Source organism: Bombina bombina, unplaced genomic scaffold (assembly GCF_027579735.1).
Source record: "Bombina bombina isolate aBomBom1 unplaced genomic scaffold, aBomBom1.pri scaffold_1137, whole genome shotgun sequence".
NCBI lineage: Eukaryota > Metazoa > Chordata > Amphibia > Anura > Bombinatoridae > Bombina > Bombina bombina.
In genome coordinates, this window is record NW_026511659.1 from 7,528 (window position 1) to 21,083 (window position 13,556).

The following is a 13,556-nucleotide window of genomic DNA, read 5'->3' on the forward strand; positions in this document are numbered from 1 at the left end:
TGAATGAAAAAAAAACAAAGGTGACCTAATCAGTTAGTCTCTGAACTTTCAATACTCTAATTCCCCTAAATTACACTTGTACACCTACCTCCAAGTACTATCACGCAATACCCTTAAGTGTTATATATTCAAATAACCACAATCTGGTTTATACAAGTGAAATTACCTTTCCACTTGTTTATCTACTATTTATAAATTTCACAAATACAGCCTAAATTCAACAGCGAATTTAATATGTGTGTGAGAGCAACTCCAACAACCGTGAGACTTAGCATCCTTGGCCGGAGGAAGTTGAGCCGAGCTGGATTCGAAGCACAGCTTTTAGCGTCACAGAACCACAAGTGGTATCTAACTGCTTCATGGCTGGAGCAAGATTTTAAACAGGGAAGGACTCTCATAGAAGCTAGAACCCTGAATGTCTCACTTGCAGGAGACGGATATACCATAACAAAGGTAAAAGGGGATGCGACAAGTTGCTGGCGGGCGGCCAGGCTCCAGAAAGCCGCAAATTGAGTTTGACACACGGAGTCAGCAGATCTGACGGGTCCCCGGTATTTGCTGTATAAAAAACTGCGGCTGGATGGGTCTATATCTGTACTAGATCAGAGGACAATACCTTTAACTGAAGGAGACAGTATTTCCTGAAAAAGGCAGGCGTGGTTTAAAAATACCATAGGCTCAGAAAGAATTGTAGCCGGTAGTGGTAGGAGGCGACAGTAAGCCTATGGTGCCTGGGTACTGGAACCGGTGTTACTAGTGTTATTAAAGGCTTATATGGAAGACGTCAAGTTCAATAAAGAGCGTCCGGAATAGAGGAGATAAAGGCGCATGAAAAGGATTGTGCACTCTCTTGGCCCACATACATCGGACGTATGAGCAAGTATTACAGGTAGAGGACCTGGAGGCTGTGCAAAAAGGATATTCGCCCCCCATATTGGACGGTAAATTTATTTTGACACTGACATAGCTCTCAAGACCCCCGGTGGATAGGAGCAATCATAATATGCAGTGAGGTAAGAGTGGGGTAACGGCGAAAAGGTCCTCTATGGACTCGAAAGGAAAAGGGAAATCCAAAGTTTTGTTTGTAGGTTGTTGGTATAATCCACATCCTGAACTTTGCTGAAAGTGTAGATCCTATATGAGAGACTTGGATTTCTGTCATTATCTGTCCAAGAATTTGCAAGTCTACATATATAGGAACTTTGTTCTGGGTATATAAGATCAGACTTGCAGACTTTAATTTAACAATAATTACATGTGAAGATATATATAAACGATATATCTTCCCTCACTAAGGTTGCATTTAAAGCTTATGGTTGTTGAAGTTTTTCTTGGCTTAAGAATATAGTCTAAAAGTAATATAGATTTGTGGCTAAGGTAATTGCGATATAGGAACATGGTGTTTATATGAATGCTCATTACTGAAAGGCTGAGTTAATAAGCAGGTAATTCTCTCTAATTAAGAATAAAAAGCCAAGAGAGAGATAATTGTATTGTAAAGTTAGTGTCTGGAGATGCAGGGAGTCTTTCTGCGAAACCATCCAGACTCGTATTACCAGCTCCTAAGCAATCAGCGTTGACAAGTTTCGCTTCCTGCTTTTATTCACTCAGGTCCATGTCAGAAGCTATGCCACACACAGTCTGTCACACTTGAAGGACTGTGTTTTCTGTTCCACGGCATAGATTCTGGTAAAATCGTTTGATTTTTTATACATATGTTAACGATAGAAGACAGGGTCACAGTGGGACTCCTTTTATCTGTATGGAATCAAGGGTTAATATCCCGAGTGGGGTTGTTTAATCATGTTTGTTATGTGATTTTGACTGCTTTGTGTGTAAGATGTTTGGGCTCATAGGCTGATACGGAACATACAGGTTATTTATTTTTTATTATATTTAAGAGCTGCACAGTTTTATTAAGCTGGCAAGCTTTTTTCTTAGCAGGGGCGGTCCTGCATGACGCACTTGGTGACCGAAATTGTCACGTTTTGTTTTCCATTTCCTATTTCTGACTGAGTGTCTGCAGCAAGGAGTGAGTTTCTCTGTCTGGGTCATAAGAGGTGGTGAGTGCCCCAGCTATTGGGGGTATAAGGTGCCAGTTGTTTTTTTCTATAATTAGAAACATTATGGAGGATTCTGATAATTTAGAGAGGGATCCCTCTAATACTGAATTTGATACCTGTGTATATTGTGAGGAGACTCGAGTTCTCTAGCCCTCTCAATTAAGTTCCATATGCCGCAACAGGGTTTTCTCATCAACCAATGTTGAGATGTTAGAGATCACTGAGCCGTCCGCCTCTGAGGATTCCTCGTCCCGTGAGATGTGTTCCCTAGAATCTTCTGTTCCTACACATGCAAAGAATTATTCAAAAGGAGCGCCCCTATAGAGGCAAGGACTGATGAGCATGAATCTAAGTGTAGCAATGTCAATGGAATTGTGGAGTGTAAGCGCACAGAAAAAGGGCTGCTGAAAAACTAACACTTCAACAATGTAAAGAAGGCTGCTAAAAAACTAAAACTTCAACAATAGGATACTAAAATACTTGCTGAATAAATATTTAATATCACATAAAATATCACATAAAATATCATAAACATATGCATCGATCCATGACTTAAAAACATAAACCAAAATTACAAACAAAACCCAAAATTTTTTGGACAAATTGAAACTATAAAATAACAATGGATGCGTATGTGACAATATTAAAAAAAAATAAAAAATATATATATATGCAATGTCTCGATTTTGTATCAATGTATCCTCCAGATACAGTGGGGTAAACGGAAATAGTTTAGTAAAATCTAGATCTTCAAATAAAATGACTATAGTTCATCAAACAGGTGATTAATCCAAAGGTTGCTGGTGTAGAAAAAAAATCCTCAAATCGTGTTGGTGCACAAAAAGAAGAAAAAATCAAATGAAAAAAAGACAAATATCAAAAGTCAAAAATTAAAAAAATGGCCATTATAGAAGTATAGTGAATAATTTAATACAAATGAACAAATTACGTGATGGAGTTTATAAAAATACAATGTGCGAGTTCAAAAAACAAAAGTGAATTCTTCGTATGAAATATATTAACAGAAAATCCTTATTGCAAATCTTTATCCCAAAGAATCCTAATAAGTATCTTCAAATCCTGTGGAATAAACTAACAACAACATGGCAAAGTATTGTATGAAACAAATTGTAATAATTGAAACAGAGCTCACCATATGTTGTCAACGCGTTTCGGCCCAATGTGGGGCCTTTATCAAGAGTTTGCTGGCTGCTGGCCAGAAGTTGAATATCACAATAGTAATTGGAATGACGTCATGGACTCTCCATGTCCAGAAAGAAAGAAATGTATCAGGTAAGCATACATTTTGTTTTTGATGTTGATCTTACTCTTCTGTTCTTCCTTAATTACTTATTACCATTTGAGTAGAATTAGTAAATTGAATTATTTATTCAGTATATATTTCTATTTTTAGTAAAGGATATTTCTTGCTTTTTGAAGCAAAACCATCTTATGAAATCACTGCTTTCTTTTCCAGACATCTTGCAATGAGGACCATGCCAGCATACCACCTGAAACTCTCCTTACTTCTGTGAAGTCTGACCTGGCAGTAATTAAAAAGCAGGCAGTGCAAGCTTACTTTCACATTGCATCAATTCCTGATCCACCAGAAGCAATTTCCGAGTTAGAAAAAAGATTGTCACTTGCTGAAGCTGAGCTTTCTAACACCCAAGATGAATTAAAAAAGAGAACAATGGGTAAGCTCTGAATCATACACGTTATGCTTACTCTACTGGTAATACACATGTTTAAAAACTCCTTTCATTATTCAGCAAACGATTTCATAGTCTCCGACAGTTGCATTATTTTGAGACCTTAGGATATGGCAGACTTTTATATAGAAATATATTTTAATTGTGTCTAATGAATATCAGAGGCCCACCTGGGGTATCCCAAGCCAAAAAAAAAAAAAACGATGGGAACCACTTAGTTTGCTTCTGTAACATTTACAATGCAGTCTTCCAGCAGTTTTAAAAATCACAGTTTTTTTATTTTCTAAGTCAAAACTAAAATAATTTATTGCAAGTTTTTTTACATTTATTTTAACTTCAGAGTGGTATATTAGATGCCTCTTTCATGTTTTCCAGTTTATATTTGATTATGTCCTCTGTGACATAACTAGTTTTTTTTATTACAATTTCTATGAGATTTTTCTATTTAGTATTTAGAATACTCACTTGACGCTGCTGTACATCTGTCTTTTTTTTATTTTTATTTCGGCTGTTAAAGTAACTGAATGTTGCTCAATTTTTTTATATATATTTTTGTAATGATCACTTCCTCCTCCATGTAGAACTGAACTGCCAGATTGACAAATGCAGCAAAACAACTTCTCGACTAGATGAGGCTGAAAAGGTAATTGTAAGATAATTGATAGTATGAAGGAATTAACTTGTTTAATAAAAAGTGCATGATAGCAGACAGTCAGTGATTTTAAAAGGTGTTGGCTGATCCGGAAAAATGAATCTTATTTATTGTCTTTATTTCTCGTGCAATAATTTCGTAGCAACATGATTTTCATTTTGGACGGAACGCGTATGCTAGAAAATAATTGCCTTTAAAAGTAAAATGTCATTCCTAGCTAATGGACTTTTTTTTGTTTTCTTAAAGAAACTGTTGACACAAAAAGATGAGATTATTGATCTTACGAAAATCATTCAAGAAAAGGATTCTGCAATTGAGAAACTTAAAGCTCATGTGGCTCACTGGGAAGCTAAATTTGAAGAATATGTAAGTAATTTCTCTAAATATGGGAACATTGTTTTTTTTTTTCTTTCCTAAAATATGAAGAGACCACAACGTCATTCAATTACTAGTGGGAATATCACTCCTGGCCAGCAGGAAGAGACAAAGAGCACCACAGCAAAGCTGTTAAGTGTAACTCCCCTACCCATAATCCCTAGTCATTCTCTTTGCCTCTGTCAATGGCTAGGGCTGTCTCCTCTTCTTGGGCTTTCAAAAATGAAGCTTCTGTGGAACAGATTTGCAAGGCTGCAACTTGGTCCTCTCTGCATACTTTTTCCATATTTTTTAAATTTGATACTTTTACCTTGACTGAGGCCTCTTTTGGAAGAAAGGTTCTTCAAGCGGTGGTGCCTTCTGTTTAGGTTTGCCTGTCTTGTTCTCCCTCCCTGTTCATTCTGTGTTCTCTAATTTGGGTATTGGTTCCCATTAGTAATTAAATGACGTTGTGGATTCTCCATATATTAGGAATCAAAATGTATGCTTACCTGATAAATTTCTTTCTTTCCAGATATGGAGAGTCCACGACCCCACCCTTTATTAAGTCAGTTATTTTTTACTAAACCTCAGGCACCTCTACACCTTTGTGTTATTTCTTTTCCATTTCCCTTTGGTCAAATGACTGGGGATTGTGGGTAGAAGAGTGACACTTAACAGTTTTGCTGTGGTGCTCTTTGCCGCCTCCTGCTGGCCAGGAGTGATATTCCCACTAGTAATTGAATGACATTGTGGACTCTCCATATCCGGAAAGAAAGAAATTTATCAGGCAAGCATACATTTAAAAAAAATATATATATTTTAAAGTTAGCTGCTTAATGACTCCTGTCAATATCATAAGTAATTTCTCAGGCATTTGTATTCATTTTGCCAATGCTCTGCTATTTATCTCTTCCTAATTGATAAACTATTTTTAAAATTTCCATATTGTGGCACGCCATTTTTCCTTTTAAAATTAAAGCTATTATTGCAATTTACTTATCTTAGCAAAAATGCTTCTTGTAAAAGTTATTACAATCTCGGCTGCATTTACACATGCTACTTGTGATTAGAACTTTAGGATTTAAACCTCAGGCCTGCTCAGAGAGTTATCGAAGGAGTTGGTGTGAATTGCATCAGTGAAGACTTAAAGGGATATTTCGGTCAAAATTGAAAAGCTCATAAGGTGACTTGCATCTTTGAATAGAAAGATTTCTCCAACATTGGTGTGTCCGGTCCACGGCGTCATCCTTACTTGTGGGATATCTCTTCCCCAACAGGAAATGGCAAAGAGTCCCAGCAAAGCTGGCCATATAGTCCCTCCTAGGCTCCGCCCACCCCAGTCATTCTCTTTGCCGTTGCACAGGCAACATCTCCACGGAGATGGTTAAGAGTTTTTTGGTGTTTAAATGTAGTTTTTATTCTTCTATCAAGTGTTTGTTATTTTAAAATAGTGCTGGTATGTACTATTTACTCTGAAACAGAAAAGGATGAAGATTTCTGTTTGTGAGAGGAAGATGATTTTAGCAGACAGTAACTAAAATCGATTGCTGTTTCCACATAGGACTGTTGAGATGAAGTAACTTCAGTTGGGGGAAACAGTTAGCAGACTTTTCTGCTTAAGTTATGACTAGCCATATTTCTAACAAGACTGTGTAATGCTGGAAGGCTGTCATTTTCCCCTCATGGGGACCGGTAAACCATTTTCTTAGTCAAACAAACAGAATAAAGGGCTTAATATGGGCTAAAAAAACTGGTAGACATTTTTATGGGCTAAATCGATTGCTTTATTTGGGCATTTTATTCATATTTATGCTAACAATTCGCATTTATAAACTTGGGGAACGTTTATTAAACGGCAGGCACTATGTTAGACACCTTTTCCAGTCAGGGGGCCTTCCTAGTTGTAGACTGAGCCTCATTTTCGCGCCATTACTGCGCAGTTGTTTTTTGAAAGCAGGGCATGCAGATGCATGTGTGAGGATCTGAAATTTGCTGGAAAAGCTTCTAGAAGGCGTCAATTGGTATCGTATTCCCCTCTGGGCTTGGTTGGGTCTCAGCAAAGGCTATAGCTGGGACTGTATAGGGGTTAAATTTGTAAACGGCTCCGGTTCCGTTATTTTAAGGGTTAAAGCTCTGAGCAATACTCTTAATGCTTTAAGACACTGTGGTGAAATTTTGGTAATTTTTGAACAATTCCTTCATACTTTTTCACATATTCAGTAATAAAGTGTTTTCTGTTTAAAATTTAAAGAGACAGTAACGGTTTTGTTTTAAAACGTTTTTTGTGCTTTGTTAACAAGTTTAAGCCTGTTTAACATGTATGTGCCTTTCAGATAAGCTATGTTCTATATGTATGAAAGCCAATGTGTCTCCCCATTTAAATTTATGTGATATTTGTGCCATAGCGTCCAAACAAAGTAAGGACAGTACTGCCACAGATAATGAAATTGCCCAAGATGATTCCTCAGATGAGGGGAGTAAACATGATACTACATCATCTCCTACTGTGTCTACACCAGTTTTGCCCACACAGGAGGCCCCTAGTACATCTAGTGCGCCAATGCTTATTACCATGCAACAATTAACGGCTGTAATGGATAACTCCATAGCAAATATTTTATCCAAAATGCCTACTTATCAGAGAAAGCGCGATTGCTCTGTTTTAAACACTGAAGAGCAAGAGGACGCTGATGATAATTGTTCTGTCATACCCTCACACCAATATGAAGGAGCCATGAGGGAGGTTTTGTCAGATGGGGGAATTTCAGATTCAGGAAAAATTTCTCAACAAGCTGAACCTGATGTTATGACATTTAAATTTAAATTAGAACATCTCCGCGCACTGCTTAAGGAGGTGTTATCTACTCTGGATGATTGTGACAACTTGGTCATTCCAGAGAAATTATGCAAGATGGACAAGTTCCTAGAGGTTCCGGTGCACCCCGACGCTTTTCCTATACCCAAGCGGGTGGCGGACATAGTAAATAAGGAGTGGGAAAAGCCCGGCATACCTTTTTGTTCCCCCCCCTATATTTAAGAAATTATTTCCTATGGTCGACCCCAGAAAGGACTTATGGGAGACAGTCCCTAAGGTCGAGGGGGCAGTTTCTACTCTAAACAAGCGCACTACTATTCCTATCGAGGATAATTGTGCTTTCAAAGATCCTATGGATAAAAAATTGGAGGGTTTGCTTAAAAAGATTTTTGTACAGCAAGGTTACCTTCTACAACCCATTTCGTGCATTGTTCCTGTCACTACAGCAGCGTGGTTCTGGTTCGAGGAACTAGAAAACTCGCTTAGTAGAGAGACTCCATATGAGGAGGTTATGGACAGAGTTCACGCACTTAAGTTGGCTAACTCTTTTATTTTAGATGCCGCTTTGCAATTAGCTAGATTAGCGGCGAAAAATTCAGGGTTTGCTATCGTGGCGCGCAGAGCGCTTTGGCTAAAGTCTTGGTCAGCGGATGTGTCATCCAAGACAAAATTGCTTAACATCCTTTTCAAAGGTAAAACTCTATTTGGACCAGAATTGAAAGAGATTATTTCAGACATCACTGGGGGAAAGGGCCACGCCCTCCCACAAGATAGGCCTTTCAAGGCCAAAAATAAGTCTAATTTTCGTTCCTGTCGCAATTTCAGGAACGGACCGGCCTCTAATTCTGCATCCTCTAAGCAAGAGGGTAATGCCTCACAACCCAAACCAGCCTGGAAACCGATGCAAGGCTGGAACAAGGGTAAGCAGGCCAAGAAGCCTGCCGCTGCTAACAAAACAGCATGAAGGAGTAGCCCCCGATCCGGGACCGGATCTAGTGGGGGGCAGACTCTCTCTCTTTGCTCAGGCTTGGGCAAGAGATGTTCAGGATCCCTGGGCGCTAGAAATAGTTTCTCAGGGTTATCTCCTGGAATTCAGGGAACTACCCCCAAGGGGAAGGTTCCACATGTCTCACTTATCCCCAAACCAAATAAAGAGACAGGCGTTCTTACATTGTGTAGAAGACCTGTTAAAGATGGGAGTGATACACCCAGTTCCAATAAAGGAACAAGGAATGGGATTTTATTCCAATCTGTTCGTAGTTCCCAAAAAAGAGGGAACTTTCAGACCAATTTTGGATTTGAAGATCCTAAACAAATTTCTCAGTGTACCATCGTTCAAGATGGAAACCATTCGAACGATTCTACCCACTATCCAGGAAAGTCAATTTATGACTACCGTGGATCTAAAGGATGCGTACCTACATATTCCTATCCACAAAGAATATCATCAGTTCCTAAGGTTCGCTTTTCTGGACAAGCATTACCAGTTTGTGGCCCTCCCATTCGGGTTAGCCACTGCTCCAAGGATTTTCACAAAGGTACTAGGGTCCCTTCTAGCGGTTCTAAGACCGAGGGGCATTGCAGTAGTACCTTACTTGGACGACATTCTAATACAAGCGTCGTCCCTGTCAAAAGCAAGGGCTCATACAGACATCGTTCTGGCCTTTCTCAGATCACACGGATGGAAGGTGAACATAGAAAAAAGTTCTCTGTCTCCGTCGACAAGAGTTCCCTTCTTGGGAACAATAATAGATTCCTTAGAAATGAGGATTTTTCTGACAGAGGTCAGAAAGTCAAAACTTGTCAAGTTCTTCATTCTGTTCCTCGTCCTTCCATAGCGCAGTGCATGGAAGTAGTAGGGTTGATGGTTGCAGCAATGGACATAGTTCCTTTTGCACAAATTCATCTAAGACCATTACAACTGTGCATGCTCAAACAGTGGAATGGGAACTATACAGACTTGTCTCCAATGATTCAAGTAGATCAGAAGACCAGAGATTCACTCCGTTGGTGGCTGACCCTGGACCATCTGTCCCAGGGAATGAGCTTCCGCAGACCAGAGTGGGTCATTGTCACGACCGACGCCAGTCTAGTGGGCTGGGGCGCGGTCTGGGAATCCCTGAAAGCACAGGGTCTATGGTCTCGGGAAGAGTCTCTTCTCCCGATAAACATTCTGGAACTGAGAGCGATATTCAATGCTCTCAGGGCTTGGCCTCAACTAGCAAAGGCCAGATTCATAAGGTTCCAATCAGACAACATGACGACTGTTGCGTATATCAATCATCAGGGGGGAACAAGGAGTTCCCTAGCGATGAAAGAAGTGACCAAAATAATTCATTGGGCGGAGGATCACTCCTGCCACCTGTCTGCGATCCACATCCCAGGTGTGGAAAACTGGGAGGCGGATTTTCTGAGTCGTCAGACATTCCATCCGGGGGAGTGGGAACTCCATCCGGAGATCTTTGCCCAAATAACTCAATTATGGGGCATTCCAGACATGGATCTGATGGCGTCTCGTCAGAACTTCAAGGTTCCTTGCTACGGGTCCAGATCCAGGGATCCCAAGGCGACTCTAGTAGATGCACTAGTAGCACCTTGGACCTTCAACCTAGCTTATGTATTCCACCGTTTCCTCTCATTCCCAGGCTGGTAGCCAGGATCAATCAGGAGAGGGCCTCGGTGATCTTGATAGCTCCTGCCTGGCCACGCAGGACTTGGTATGCAGACCTGGTGAATATGTCATCGGTTCCACCATGGAAGCTACCTTTGAGACAGGACCTTCTTGTTCAGGGTCCATTCGAACATCCAAATCTGGTCTCCCTCCAGCTGACGGCTTGGAGATTGAACGCTTGATTCTATCGAAGCGTGGGTTTTCAGATTCTGTGATAGATACTCTGGTTCAGGCCAGAAAACCGGTAACTAGAAAGATTTACCATAAAATATGGAAAAGATATATCTGTTGGTGTGAATCCAAAGGATTACCATGGAATAAGATAAAAATTCCTAAGATTCTCTCCTTTCTACAAGAAGGTTTGGAGAAAGGATTATCTGCAAGTTCTCTAAAGGGACAGATCTCTGCTTTATCTGTCTTACTACACAAAAGACTGGCAGCTGTGCCAGATGTTCAAGCATTTGTTCAGGCTCTGGTTAGGATCAAGCCTGTTTACAGACCTTTGACTCCTCCCTGGAGTCTAAATCTAGTTCTTTCAGTTCTTCAAGGGGTTCCGTTTGAACCTTTACATTCCATAGATATTAAGTTACTATCTTGGAAAGTTTTGTTTTTGGTTGCAATTTCTTCTGCTAGAAGAGTTTCAGAGTTATCTGCTCTGCAGTGTTCTCCGCCCTATCTGGTGTTCCATGCAGATAAGGTGGTTTTGCGTACTAAGCCTGGTTTTCTTCCTAAGGTTGTTTCTAACAAAAATATTAACCAGGAGATAGTTGTACCTTCTTTATGTCCGAATCCAGTTTCAAAGAAGCCTATTTAGAGGCTACAAAAGATTTCAGACAAACATCTTCCTTGTTTGTGGTTTATTCTGGTAAAAGGAGAGGTCAAAAAGCGACTTTTACCTCTCTTTCCTTTTGGCTTAAAAGCATCATCCGATTGGCTTATGAGACTGCCGGACGGCAGCCTCCTGAAAGAATCACAGCTCACTCCACTAGGGCTGTGGCTTCCACATGGGCCTTCAAGAACGAGGCTTCTGTTGACCAGATATGTAAGGCAGCGACTTGGTCTTCACTGCACACTTTTGCCAAATTGTACAAATTTGATACTTTTGCTTCTTCGGAGGCTATTTTTGGGAGAGAGGTTTTGCAAGCACCCTTCCGTTTAGGTAACCTGATTTGCTCCCTCCCTTCATCCGTGTCCTAAAGCTTTGGTATTGGTTCCCACAAGTAAGGATGACGCCGTGGACCGGACACACCAATGTTGGAGAAAACAGAATTTATGCTTACCTGATAAATTACTTTCTCCAACGGTGTGTCCGGTCCACGGCCCGCCCTGGTTTTTTAATCAGGTCTGATGAATTATTTTCTCTAACTACAGTCATCACGGTACCATATGGTTTCTCCTATATAATATTTCCTCCTGTCCGTTGGTCGATTGTCTGGGGTGGGCGGAGCCTAGGAGGGACTATATGGCCAGCTTTGCTGGGACTCTTTGCCATTTCCTGTTGGGGAAGAGATATCCCACAAGTAAGGATGACGCCGTGGACCGGACACACCGTTGGAGAAAGTAATTTATCAGGTAAGCATAAATTCTGCTTTTTGCAAAATACAGGTATTGGCAAATGCTTCTTGTAAATGTTATCACTGTTGGTGTTTAACATTTTTCTCTGCACGCGCATTTGAAGCTTACTTAGATATTCTCAGTGAATCAGAATTTTATATACTGCAGCATCTCAGAGCGATATTGGGGTGTGTATCATGTCAGTAACTAACACATTGCGTCATTACTAGATTCTACAAGCACCTTATGTTCTCTGAACACAACTTTCCATTTTACTTTTATCAGCAAATTTGCTTTGTTCTCTTGATATTATTTGTTGAAAGCTAAACCTAGGTAGGCTCATGCTAATTTCTATGCCCTTGAAGGTCGTCTCTGCATTTTAACAGTTTTTCACAGCTAGAAAGTGCTAGTGCATGTTTGCCACATAGATAATATTGTCCTCATGCCCGTGGAGTCGCTTATGATTCAGCACTAATTGGCTAAAATGCAAGTCTGTGAAAAGAACTGAAATAAGGGAGCAGTCTGCAGAAGCTTAGAACAGTGTTAGGTTGTGTAGAACTGGTGAATGGGTAATAAAGGGATTATCTATCTTTTTTTAAACAATAAAAATTGTAGAGTAGACTGTTACTTTAACTCGTATCATACAGGTCACTGCTGACTCTGAAAAGGTGTGGTATTTAAATGCTGTGCTGGTGCACAGGGCAGTCACCGCATATGTGCGTATGCCACTTTAAAATATTAATAGCTTATGCAAAAAGCATTTTTGCTAATTGAAATATATTACAACAATTCTTCCGTTTTTAAATGCACCCATGCACATTTCATCTGTCCCTTTAAACTTTTTTCTTAATATGAGGCTTACATTGTTCTGTGTCATCTAAAAGCTATAGCCTTACACATCTGTATAATATTATGCAGGACAAGACCATGAACAATATTAAAGGAGAAATGAAGAAAATGAGCAAAAATGACACAGAAAGTATCGGAAGAAAGCGCCCTCTAGATGAACACTCTGGCCCATCGGATCAGCCTCCATCAAAGAAAGGTAGCCATTCAGAGCAACAAAGTGAGAAAAATCCATTTTGCTTTGTGTCAATGCAAAGACAGAAAATGGAAAATCGTAAGCTTTATCGCCTAAAAAGAAGAAAATCCAATGTTTCCACAGATATAAAGTGGAGATAGATTATATTTTTGAATGTGTTAATCCGCTTGGCCTTTCAGTTGTTGCTTTTATTTCTAACTATTTTTATAATAAAACATTTGCAACCTCTGTTTCTTCTTCCTCAGTTTCTATTTTATTAACCAATGTTTGTCTTTATGCATGCTTGCATGAGTGTATTTGTTTGTTTATTATTTATTTGTTGTGTTCTTCACTTTGTTCTGTGGATCAAACTAATATTTTAGTTGTGTGAACTTTTGTTTTATGTTTTTAAAGGAACATTAAACCCTTTGGGATGGAAATATAAAATGATTATATATATATATATATATACATACTCTGCTATATACTTTCATTATTTATTTTGTTCCCCTTTCCTATTATTGCATTCTAAAATTGTGTGTTTCTTCTGTTATGTGTGATCAGTCCACGGGTCATCATTACTTCTGGGATATAACTCCTCCCCAACAGGAAATGCAAGAGGATTCACCCAGCAGAGCTGCATATAGCTCCTCCCCTCTACGTCACTCCCAGTCATTCTCTTGCACCCAACGACTAGATAGGATGTGTGAG

The 13,556-nt window shown here is 39.6% G+C and overlaps 1 protein-coding gene across 1 annotated transcript in view; it reads left to right on the forward strand.

Moving 5' to 3' along the window:
• Nucleotides 1–210: 210 nt before the first annotated feature.
• Nucleotides 211–13,556, forward strand: part of LOC128643894 (kinesin-like protein KIF20B) — a gene marked incomplete at both ends in the record, with an annotated part of 82,835 nt that continues 69,489 nt past the window's right edge. The window contains 5 exons of the mRNA XM_053696665.1: nucleotides 211–453; nucleotides 3,541–3,760; nucleotides 4,357–4,418; nucleotides 4,674–4,793; nucleotides 12,743–12,869. Coding sequence (XP_053552640.1) covers nucleotides 211–453; nucleotides 3,541–3,760; nucleotides 4,357–4,418; nucleotides 4,674–4,793; nucleotides 12,743–12,869 — 772 coding nt within the window. The remainder of the gene's footprint in view (nucleotides 454–3,540; nucleotides 3,761–4,356; nucleotides 4,419–4,673; nucleotides 4,794–12,742; nucleotides 12,870–13,556) is intronic.